General features: G+C 46.9%; 1 protein-coding gene across 1 annotated transcript in view; it reads left to right on the forward strand.

Moving 5' to 3' along the window:
* The first annotated feature begins 749 nt into the window (after window positions 1-749).
* The window catches only part of RFT1 (RFT1 glycolipid translocator homolog), a 29,333-nt gene continuing 17,607 nt past the window's right edge, over window positions 750-12,475 (forward strand). The window contains exon 1 of the mRNA XM_075583832.1: window positions 750-1,115. Within this exon, the coding sequence (XP_075439947.1) occupies window positions 1,053-1,115 (63 nt within the window). The 5' untranslated portion in view covers window positions 750-1,052. The remainder of the gene's footprint in view (window positions 1,116-12,475) is intronic.

Genomic DNA, 12,475 nt, shown 5'->3' on the forward strand with positions numbered 1-12,475 from the left:
ACCCAGAATCCCTGGCTGCAGTGGGAGCACTGTATGCTAAGAGATAATGGGGAAGGGCAGGGTTGCAGGCCTGAGACGTGAATATACCCACAGTGTTTAACTCCCCATAATTTATTCTGGGTCTGGTTAGTCCAGATAATCCTCCATCCGATAACCTTTTATTGCTGCAGTGGGAGATATATAATATATATTTTTTTTAATTTTTTTTAGGATCTTAGATTAATTCAGAGAGTCATCTCAATTATTTTAATAGAGCTGCTGCCAGCTTCCCTAAAGAGGATTTTATTGTGAAGCCAAAATCCAGATTAATGACATTTATATAACTATGCTGTAATGATGAGGATTTCCCTATGTAATTACACTTTCAGCGGTTGCTATGCCTCCCTAGTAACCGTGCAGTGCCGCCCTCCGCACACAAGGTGGCAGCAGCTACATAACTCAGGGAAAAGGAGGCGTGTGGACGCTCGTGACCTCACGGGAGACGTTGGACAGCTCACGCTTCCGCTCTTCTGGAGTCGGAGGTGTTCCCATGGTTTCAGAGGGCTGGGCTAGAGAGGTGGGGCATAGGATCTCAGGCCGGCCATCTTTGTTATGGGTACGAAGTGACGTATCCAAACAAGTGGAATACGTGTTGACTCCTCAGCTGTCAGTCCCCCCCATGCTTTGCATGTGTGAGGCAGTGGGACTGGCAGAATAATGCACCAGGACAATACGTTTAAATGCCAATCTATAGGATCACCCCCATTAACTTAGCAACCTCACTCACTGCTAAATAAATGGGATATATACACATATGCATTATGGGAATATGTAGAACAATATGCCATATTTGAGCTCCTCTTGTAATATATCTCTTCCTATGCCTACCTGGGGATTTGCCCACATCAAAAATGGCGGCGCCGGCCTCCCTGCCCCTCAGCAGCAGGGGAAGGGTTCTGCTGCTGCAGCAGAGAGGGAGTATGGGTTCCTCGTGTGGGGCCGGGTTGGTGTTTGCGGAGGAGTCACCACGAGTCCCTGTCATTATATGCTGCATATGACAGATTGTCACCAGGATGGGGTCCCAGGATGTCCTCACTGACACCACAAAGCTGGCCTCCTACAGCATGGTGCTGCAGGTAATGTTGTATAGGGATTATTATTGGGGGCTATAGGGGTCACCCTACATTACATATAATCCCAGGACTGTGTGAGCCTGTCCCTGATACTGTGCAGCCAGGAGGTCACCCTGCATTATTCTGCGTCCCCGCTGGTGCTGAGCGTGCTGTGCGCTTGCCGCTTTTACTTCTTGTACTCTTTATGTTGACGTCGCCGCGTGAGCGCACTCGTAAGTGGGCACGCAAGCTTGGCGCTTGAGACAAAAAAAAGTGAGTTTGAAGCGCGCTCAACAAGCCCCCAATGCCCCCACGCGCTTGCAAATTAGACGTGACACCCAGTGCTCATGCTTAGAGAGTTAGTGACGTCAATGCTGAAGCATGAGCGTAGTCAGCGCCAGCGGGGACGCAGCCTTAGGCCTCGGCCAGGGTGCCGCTGAGCGGGCGGGCTCACGCTGGCCGCTCTGAAACACATTGAGGCAATGTGTGTGGCCAGCGTGAGCGAGCGTCTGCACATGCTCGGCGCTTAGATGCTTGCAGAGCAAGCAAATTTGATTTTGCCGCACGCAAGCGCGTCACATGAGCGGGTCGCACAATGAGGGCGAACCAGCTCTGTGACATGGCCGCGCCCCCAGACTAGCGCGCACCTAGCCGCCCATGAAACACGAGCGCTAGCGCGCCCGCTCCCTGCCTGGCCGCAGCCTCAGATATAAACCCAGGACTGTCTGAGCCTGTCCCTGATACTCTGCAGTCAGGAGGTCACCCTTGCAGAGAGAGGCTGTGTCTGTTTGAGCTCCCACTAGGGGCTCAGCGTGGCCTCAGACCCAGCAGGGTGTGGTGGTGCTGGGGCAGGGAACCTGGGAACCCCAGGGGCTGAGGCCTGGATGTTACTGACACTGAGGATCTTTTGCAAACGGAAAGAGAATTGAGGAGAATTCAGAGAGAAAAGACGAGAGAGAAAGAGATTGCTGAGCAGGAAGGAATGGAGGAAGAGACAAACACAGAGCAGTGAATCCCAGCAGCAAAGTAACGTTATAACAGGGAGGAAAAGGAGAGGCTGAGCTGGAAAAGAGGAATGTTAGGCGCGCTGTCCCCAATAGTGCTGTACCGAGTACCCGGAATTACCCGGAACCCGGCCCATTTCCAGCTACCCAGACATTACCCAGAACCGGCCACTGAGAAGTGGGCTCAGCCGGGTAATTCCTGGCGTCGGGTAATGTCAGGGCAGCTGGAAATAATCTTTCATACTTACCTTTCCGAAGACATCTAGGACTAGCAGCAGCAGCGGTCCTGTGACGGTGGCAGCATCGGAGGTGTCTTCAGCCGGCGGGGGAGCTGCAGGAATCACTTCCACAGCACCGGAGCAGGTAAACATTGTCTGTGTGAGCCGCCGGGGAACCACGTGACCGGAGCAGGAGATGGAGCGTTCCTATTGGACAGGTGGCTGTGCCACCGTCACAGGACTGCTGCTGCTGATCCTAGATGTCGCCGCCACGCTGCAGGTAAGTGCCAAATCGGGTACCCGACCGGGTACAACCTTAAATTTTGGCCGTTACCCGTTTTTTTTATTTATTGAGGACTCAGTCCAACACTTCAGTTCTTGCAACAGATGGTATCAGTAAAGATCTTGGCTTGTGATCAATCTCCTCGTGCGATCGTGGAAGTGGGTAAACGGCAGCTTCCGGTTCTCCATCGTCATGTGCTGTGTAATGACGTCGCCTCTACGCGTTTCGCGTGTTGATCGCGCTTCATCAGGGGGTAGACTATAGAATCCTGAGGCGGGGTTTAAATACCAGAAGGCTCGTGCCTTTTTGCCAATCCGGAACGTACCAGGATATTACTATTAAGCCAACCAATCGGCGCATTGTCAAAATGTACAATGCAAAAGCTAATACAAACAGCTACATAACATACGAGTCCATAATACAAAAAGCAACAAACATATAAACACATGCAAATCCATAAGGGGCATGATATGCTAAACACATAACTAATACAGTGTAATAAAATATATAATTGATAGTGTTATATAAAAATGATAACGCTAATACAATATAATTGTATTATATGCTTTCCCTATTGGCCAGAACATATGACCCGCCCATGGGGCGTCCCGAGCCGTTTCAACACCCCCCCTGCCTCTGACCTCATCAGCCAGATGAGCCCTGCTCTGATTGGCTGCTGAGAATAATCCCACGCTCTGAGTGGCTAAAAGGCTCAGTCCATGTTAAAACGTAGTCTCTAAAAGAGGCTGCTGTAGACCAGGGGGTGTGTGTGTCTCAGTCTTTTCAGACTTACAGATAGTCTTGGGACTGGTCCAGAGACGCGCCGGTAAGGTTTCCCAGGGGCATTGCGATGCCAGGGAATTCCTAGCCAAGCCGAGGACTGGTTCTGAGGAGTGAAGTTACCTGTTCCAGGCTTATTCCAGCTCCGTGGAGTGAACAAGATGAGCCTGTGCTGAAGCAGGTGCCTTGCACCTAGGAAAGCCTAGTTTTAACCCCCAGACCCAAAGTAAGTGTGTATATTTCTGTATTATATATTTCTGTGTGTTTCCGATGTCTTATCCAAATAAACCTCATTTTATTTCATTGCCATGTTTTGCCCTGTGACCGATCCCTTAAACATAAATCGTGTTAAAAGACCTAGTCTACCGTGATACCGGCACCACTTCCTGGTGGAGTTACCGGCACCACTTCCTGGTGGAGTTACCGGCACCACTTCCTGGTGGAGTTACCGGCACCACTTCCTGGTGGAGTTACCGGCACCACTTCCTGGTGGAGTTACCGGCACCACTTCCTGGTGGAGTTACCGGCACCACTTCCTGGTGGAGTTACCGGCACCACTTCCTAGTGGAGTTACCGGCACCACTTCCTGGTGGAGTTACCGGCACCGCTTCCTGGTGGAGTTACCGGCACCGCTTCCTGGTGGAGTTACCGGCACCACTTCCTGGTGGAGTTACCGGCACCACTTCCTGGTGGAGTTACCGGCACCTCTTCCTGGTGGAGTTACCGGCACCTCTTCCTGGTGGAGTTACCGGCACCTCTTCCTGGTGGAGTTACCGGCACCTCTTCCTGGTGGAGTTACCGGCACCACTTCCTGGTTTTTAAAAGGGATTGGCCGTCCAACAGGAAGCCACACCCGATGATGTTGCGCGTTCCTATTGGCCTGAGATTTGGTAGCCATTTTGCCTCCCCCGATTTAAACCCGGTCACTTCACCGGTAAGTATCTGGAGAATAGGGAGTCCCCCGGGGCCGGTAATAGCAGCGTTTTGCTCAGCGAGGACCCACGAATCCCACAATGTAAAAGAAATGGGCGATCCAAAATAAACAAACAACAAGTAGGAGGAACAGCTCGTTCCACGCCGTAACCTCCATGTTTTTAACAGGAACGATTTGCACTATTTCCAGCTCAGGGTCCTGACTTCCTGGTGGAGTTACCGGTTGTGACGGGCTCACAAATAAAAAGGTTCAGCCCGGTTTTGGTTACCCCTGATCCGTGCATAAGGGCCCAGGAGTGTCTTTTCAGACTTATAGATAGGCTTGGGACTGGTCCAGTGAAGCGCCGGTGAGGTTTCCCAGGGAATTCCTAGCCAAGCCGAGGACTGGCTCTGAGGAGTGAAGTTACCTGTTCCAGGCTTATTCCAGCTCCGTGGAGTGAACAAGATGAGCCTGTGCTGAAGCAGTTGCCTTGCACCTAGGAAAGCCTAGTTTTAACCCCCAGACCCAAAGTAATTGTGTATATTTCTGTATTGTGTGTTTCCGATGTCTTATCCAAATAAACCTCATTTTATTTCATTATCGTGTGTTGCTTATTTACCGATCCCTTAAATATAAATGGTGTTAAAAGTCCTGGGCATCTGTCCTCCGTGCTCAACTCACTGTCGGTCTGGGAAGCAGCCAAAACTAATCACTCATTAACCTCTAAACACACTTTAATGGCCCCATTATACGGGAATCCAGACTTTGCTCCGGGTTTAGTTGGCAAAAACTTCACACTTTGGCAAAACAGGGGGTTCCACAAACTAAAAGACCTGGAGGGACGCGACACCATTAAACCGTTTGATCTATTACAGTCAGAAACTGGCATTCCCAACACAGAATTTCTTAGATACCTCCAGGTCCGGGCATTTTACACCAAACACACTATTAGACGCCGTTAACCAATTTTGAGAAGCTCTGTGGTCGAGGCACCGACACACGGGGAGTCATTTCTGCACTGTACAGGGTGGTGGTCGGTTCTGATAGCGACGATTCACACAAACCCAGGTTCATGACACAATGGGAAACAGATCTGACGGAACCACTGGAGGACGATGACTGGGCTGAGATTTTTAAGGCGGCAGCCAGCAGTTCGATCTGTACAACATTAAAGGAGAACTCATATAAAGTACTAATGCGGTGGTACCTCACCCCAGTTAGATTGGCAAAATTCGCGCCGGGCGCTTCCCCGCTTTGCCCCAGGCAGTGCGGGGAACAGGGGGACCTGTTACACATGCTGTGGTCTTGTCCACGAATTAGACCCGTATGGATCCAAATTAGAGATTGGCTACAGAGGCTCTTTCTGGGCCTCAAAATTCAACTAGATCCGTGGGTGTTCCTTCTAGGCAAACCCACGACAGACGTATCTAGATCAGGGAACAAATTGATCGCACACTTTGCTACGGCTATGAGATGCGAGATTGCAGCATTGTGGAAACAGAATGCAATTCCTTCATTAGACAAAATTCGGAATAGAATTTGGTTTGTTTGCCAGATGGAAAAGTTGACAAGTCTGGTCAACGACACTGGCCCAAAGTTTCAAAAAGTCTGGTTGCCTTGGTTGGCACAGACAGACATCCCAGGGGTGAGCAATGCCTCCATCTGGCTTTAATAGCGGCAGGTGAGTTCTCCTTGGATGGCGAGCAGAAGCTGCAATCAGCCTCATACGAGGGAGACAGTATGCCCGCCACGGGAGGACGCTAACACAGATCCATTACCCCCTATATTAACTACCCGGTGCCTCGCCGAAACAGTTGGTCGTAACACCTGACCTACGGACCAGGAACGGAAAACATCGTACATCAGAAAGGACTCCTCTGCCCCCCCCTCCCTCTCCCCCCCCCTTCCTACCCCCACACCCTCCTGTCTCCCTTCTCCCAGGTCGGTATGAATGGCGGTATGAATGTCGTTTGTCCCATGGAAAGCTTTTTATTTTGACAATGTGACAACTGTATGTTATACTTTGAAAAACACAATAAACAAAATGTTGAAAAAAAAAAAAAAAGTCCTGGGCAACCGTGACACACAGGTACATTGCAAACAGCAGCGGAGGCAGAAACAATGGAAAGAGACCCTGGGAAACTTCCTTCTCACTCGGAGCCCATTGCTATAAACTCTGAAGAGGCAATGGAGTTAAACTGTGAGCCAGAAAGGGTTAACTCACTGACTGGTACACAGATTACACAGGTACCTGAAACCTGCACTGCTAACCTGGAACAGCTCTCAGCTGCAGGGAGACACACAGAGGCTGCAGGGGAGTCAGATGCCAGAGTGAGGAAATCTCACTGAGAGGAAAATCAGCTGTACCTGGTGCCTGCAATCAGCACTGATAGCCTGGATCAAGTTCCAGCTGCTGGGGGCTCAGACTGCCCGGAAAATACAGAACCAGCAAAACCCAGTGATTCACAGAAAAATGCATGGAAATCACTGAAAGATTTGAGATTCTTTCCCACTATTCCCATAAGAAACCTTTTAAGAAGAAGGAATGTGGTGAGACTGACATTTCTGGGACCAAGAGAGAAAGATCCAGGTTTTGATTATGTGGGGAATACACTAATAAATAAATCTTTGTGTTTTGACCCAGAAGATGTTTACGCCCTCCTGCATGGCCCTTAGTCACCATACTACGATATCGGTTTTAAAACCTCCACCCACCTTGAGACTTTCTGGGAGAGATACAAAGCTGTGAGTAGCAGCTCTGAGTGGAAGTCTTTTGAGGCCACAGCGATATCTAAGCCTGAGACTGTGATAGTGAATATTATCTTTGACCATGAATCTATCCCAGTGGATGACATTGAGTTCTGGCTGAAGCACCAGTGTGACATACTCAAAGGACCAAGGAAGCTGTATAATGGTGAATACTGGAATGGAGGATTTGAGGTGAAACTGGTGTGTGCAGACAACACTGTGACACACTTACCATACTTCCTATACATTGGAAATGAAAGAGGAAGGTGTTTCTACCGTGGGCAGCCCAAATGTTGCTTTAAGTGTGGATCAAGATCACACTTTATCGGGATGTAACAAGATCAGATGCAGTCTATGCAAAGATTTGGGGCACCACCGAAATAAATGCAAGAAAAATCATTTTGTTTAACTTGTGCTCAGAAAGTGGGCATTCATACAATGTCTGTCCCCATGCCCAACACAATCAAGCACAAGAGTATGTTCTGAAACAGAGGAGGATAGAGACCTGCACTCCGAGGCACAGAGGCCAGCTGCAGAGAGGAGAGATTCCATGGGCTTGCGCCCGATTGAGGAGGTTTTAAAGGAAATTCACAATCCAATCACAGTAGAAAGAGAGTACACCAGAAGTAATCCTCTCCCTTCTTAGACCCCACAGAACAAAGACTCCCAAGAAGTACCAGAGCACCAGGAGAGGCGTGAGATGGAACTGCCTCTTGAAAATAAAATTGGGAAATAGGTTCAGAAGTCCCACAAAAAAAATTCCCACAGCTGCAAAGTCAACAGTCGGCAAGTAAAGACAACCCTCGTGCAGCTGAACTTGTCCAAGATTTTTAAAAAATTACCTTACTGCAATGATTGACCGCCTAAAGATACGGAACATGTTTCAGCCACTACAAAAATCCTGGACTGATAGGGTGGAAGATCAGGAAAAAGACGAGGAACAGCAGGAAACAGAGGAATCGAGTACACCCGAAGCCCCAGATGCAGAAGCAACGAAGAATTCCCAGGAGGCACCATCTCCTCAAAACATCAGCAGGAGGGAGGTGGAACAACCCACAGGATCCATGGTCATAGGTACAACCATTACCCCAAAGACAGATGGTAAAAGTGAAAAACCTATAGCTTCACAGAACATGGAGATGAGGCCGCGTTCCAACGAAAGAGAGTCATCGCCTGGCAAAGGGAAAACAAAAGGGAAAAAAGCACAAATAGAGGACATATGGAGTGTAACTGTCCTGGAACAGGATTACACATTTTCTGTATCCCTTTGCAGCTTTCAAGTAAACTGTCTCTCTAGTTAAGCTGCATGTTTTCCTCCTGTTCCAGCAGCTAGCTGCCTGTGTGAAATGCAACTTTATTGCTACACATGCCCTTTACACCGCCCTAGCTGGTTGCCCTGGCAACCTTCCAATCTTCATAGCCAGGAGGTTGGTTCAGCCCAGCTCCCCTGTCTTTCTGGCAGTTATAGTGGCCCTTAGACTGTTCCTGCCTGCCACAGGAAAGTGTCTTTCTTTTCCTTGCAAGCTGGCTTTGTGAGTACATTCCACCTCCTTTACACCCCCTGCAAGGCCATCCTTTTTTACCTTCCCTTCCCCCCCCCATACCAAGGCACCTTCATCTAGAGAAGCACTCTCTCACTAAACCATCAGCAAGTACACTGGCGACACACTTTATTGAAGTGTGGCCAGTTCCGCAAGCCGGGAGATTTCCCGGCTTGCAAGTGGCAGCCCCTCGGCATGCCGCGCGTCACCGATGCCAGGTAACTGCTGCGGCCGAGAACGGGCAAATGCTCGAATAAACTCGGCCGCAGCAGTACCTTTTATATTTCTGTTGACTCCCCCAATAAAGTTGAATAAAATAGAAGGACTTAGTGTGCTTTCAAAAGGGAATGAGTTAAACCACTGGAGCCATTCACATCCTACATGTGATCCTGGTTTAAGAGTAACAACAACTTCTCAGAATGATACATACCTCCCTCACCCCTCTAAGAGTAGGGTCTTCAAATGTCAACTCCATAAAAACCAGGAAAAGAAGATCGCTGACATATAGCGCTTTCAAGGACCTGGATTTTGACATTTTATTCCTGCATGAAACCAGACTCTCGTCCCTTAGGGAAATTTCAGCGGTTTCTGTGGATTGGACAAGCGGTGCATCTTTTTGGTTCTCTGGCCCAGACCTGTGTGATGGGGTGGGGTTTCTATTTAAGGGATATGACTTCCAGTGTGAAAAAAGTGATTGACATAAAAAAATCTCTGATCAAGAAATGCTCAGCACAAAGAAACCCCTATTGTTGCACTCGGCCAAAAGTGATTGACCTGAGCCCAGGCCGATGTCTTATTCTAGATGTGTCATTCCAGAATGTTAAGCACAGATTAATTAATATGTATGGCTACCAAATCAAAAAACAAAGAAGGGAATTGTTTGCTTTAGTTCAACCTTTTGTGTTTACATCCAAGTGTCTTATTCTAGAGGGTGATTTTAATTGTGTGACCTTGAATCTAGACCGTGGCAGTGGTAGAGATGTATTGGAATATGATATAGTGTTCCTAAATGATGTGTAAACAGGCTGATTTAAGCAATGTTTATTGACGTCATAATCCAAAAACTCCAGGATACACACATGTATGTGGGGAGAGAAAAAACATAATAGACAGGATATATGTTAGGAGCAATGTAAATATTGACAGCTGCAGATTATCACCTGTGGAATATTCTGACCATGCTATTCTACAGATAACCCTACACTTAGATTCCTCTGTGATTCTAGGTCGCAGTGTTTGGAAGCTGAACTCCTCCATGTTGCAGGAGGAGACTGTAAGAGAAAGTTTCCTACAGTTCTTCAAGGACTGCGTATCCACACAAGTTCTGTATCCCAATATAGTGCAGTGGTGGGAGGTTACTAAAAAATACATAAAAAAATATATATATTTTAAAAACTTCAGGTCTAACAAACCAGCTGAGGTACAAGAAATATTTGATCCTCCGTTCTAAATTGCTGCAATTATATACGGGAATGCAGAATGGTCAAGAAGTGAATTCTGAGCAGTATTGGTGTGTTAAATAAAGTATGAGGTTATTACAATGTGAACGGTTATCCTCTTTAACAAACGTGAAGGATTTTGGTGGCTGTGGGATTTATTCTTCAGATCCCTATGAAAATTGTAAAACCAGAACTAAAAAGGTCATATGTGGCCTACAAGATGCACAGGGTGTGTGTGTTACTATAATGCTTAATGTTGTCTCTGAATACTATGCAGAGTTTTTTTAGCAAAAAACTATTGATCCTGTAGAAATGGGCAATTATCTGGGATCTATTAACGTCGCATCAGTTTCTGAGGATGACCTGATAGGCTTAGACTCCCCAATCACTGCAAGGGATGTGTCTAACGCAATTAAGACCCTCTCAGGTAATAAAACCCCCGGGGCAGATGGAATCACTGCTGAATTTTATAAAGTTTTCCGTGAGGTTTTAGCTGAAATATTGGCAAACGTTTATAATGCTTCTCTGGGAGGAATAGGTCTCTCTCACTCTCAGCGTGAATCCCTGTTAACCTTATAATATAAGAAAGGGGAAACGAAAGAATTAAAAAGTTGGCGAACAATAGCCTTACTAAACAATGATTATAAAATCTTAGCGAAGATCCTTATAAATCGGATGAGTAACATCGCTGAGAAGGTGATAACGAGTTCCCAATCCTGTGCCATTAAGGGAAGGAACATCGCTAATAACTTAATTAACATCAGGGAGATGTTTGAGATGGGCAGGAATGGAGGTCTGTCGGGGTACCTGTTAAATCTTGACCAAGCCAAAGCCTTCGATATGGTGGATCATGTCTATCTTTTTAAAACTCTGGAAAGATCTGGTTTCCCAGATACTTTTATGGAGAAACTGGCTCTGCTGTATGAAGGAGCTTATGGAAGACCGGTCATTAATGGCTGGGTAGGGGAATCTTTTCCCATAAAGTCGGGTGTTAGGCAGGGCTGCCCGCTGAGCCCCCTATTATACATCTTCTCCATAGACCCCTTTTTATGACACCTGGAGCAGAACAGTCACATTCAAGCCGTACCCTGTGAGGGTCCCCAACACGAGGGGCGAGTTAAGTGCCAGGCGTATGCAGACGACGTTTGTATTTATGTTGCCTCAAAAAAACCATTTGAGGATATAAGCCATGAAATAAATAAAAACTCAAATGTTTCCAAGTCCCGGGTGAATCGGGATAAGTCTGTGGCCTGTTGGTTAGGAAAAGAGGAAACCCCCTTTAGTCTACCTGAGGATATTCAGATAGACAATGCCTCTTTTAAAGTTTTAGAGATTTGTTTTGGAAAAGAGAAATCCGGCGTTCACAACTGGAAGGAGAAACTGAACATCTGTAAGGTAAAGGTAGAACGGTGGAAGAAGTGGAAATTCTCTTTCAGGGAAAAAGTTAAAATGATTAAGGTTTTTTTTTTTGATACCTATTTTTGTGTATTTAAGTTTTGTATTTCCTCCCCCTGCGGACGTTACAATCACTATATACTGTAGCCTTTTTTTTCCGTTGCTCTGGGGAAATCGTTTAAATGTGTTGGAGAGACATCACGTATTTGCCCAGAGAGAGAGGAGGTTTGGGAATGGTGAACCCTTGGTTATTTTTCTCACTAATTTTTGTATATTTTAATTTGCAGAATTTTCTCAGTAGAGATGACCAGATTTGGCATGTTTTTTTAGGCAGTGGGTATCTCCCCTGAAAGGCTGGCTAGATGGAAGGAATATCAAAATAATTACAGTGAGAGGTATATACACACCAAAATACATGATGATCACCTACAGGTTTTTAAACAAGTGTAAGGTCACAGTATCAGAAGTTACTTCTATACCCAGGAAAAAAACTCTACTAGGTGGTATTGAGTAGGGTATGTGTCCAGACATTCGATCTGAAACATTGGGGTGTAGATGACCAGAAAGAAGCCTTATAAAATCTGTTAGACCCAAGAGTCCCTTTTAGGATTCAGGATACACTCTGGTTGGCCTTCCATGGGCGTTTGTATGTAAGGGCAAACCTTACATATAAAAACATTGAGGACAGGAACAACCCCAGAGATTCCTGTGTTGGGGTCTTAGAGACGGTGGAGCACCTCCTCCTGGAGTGCCCCTACGCAGTAGAGATGTGGGAGAGTATGGCTGCCTCCTTACAGATGCCAGAATTAAAATGCCAAATGTATAGGGAGGTGTGTATGGTATGTTTAGGGATCACTTGCAGGGTTACAGTGGTAGCACAGTGGTGTTAATTAATGGGCTGGTTAATTACAGGTTGTGGATCACCCGCAGTCTTCTCCCCACAAAGCGGGATCTAGTGCCTGTAACCCAGTGATTCCCAAACTTTTTTGTTTGGAGGAACCCTTGAAGTGTTTCAAAAAATCTCGGGAAACCCCTACCTGGCTGACGCATATTAGGTTCATTT

Source organism: Ascaphus truei, unplaced genomic scaffold (assembly GCF_040206685.1).
Source record: "Ascaphus truei isolate aAscTru1 unplaced genomic scaffold, aAscTru1.hap1 HAP1_SCAFFOLD_391, whole genome shotgun sequence".
NCBI lineage: Eukaryota > Metazoa > Chordata > Amphibia > Anura > Ascaphidae > Ascaphus > Ascaphus truei.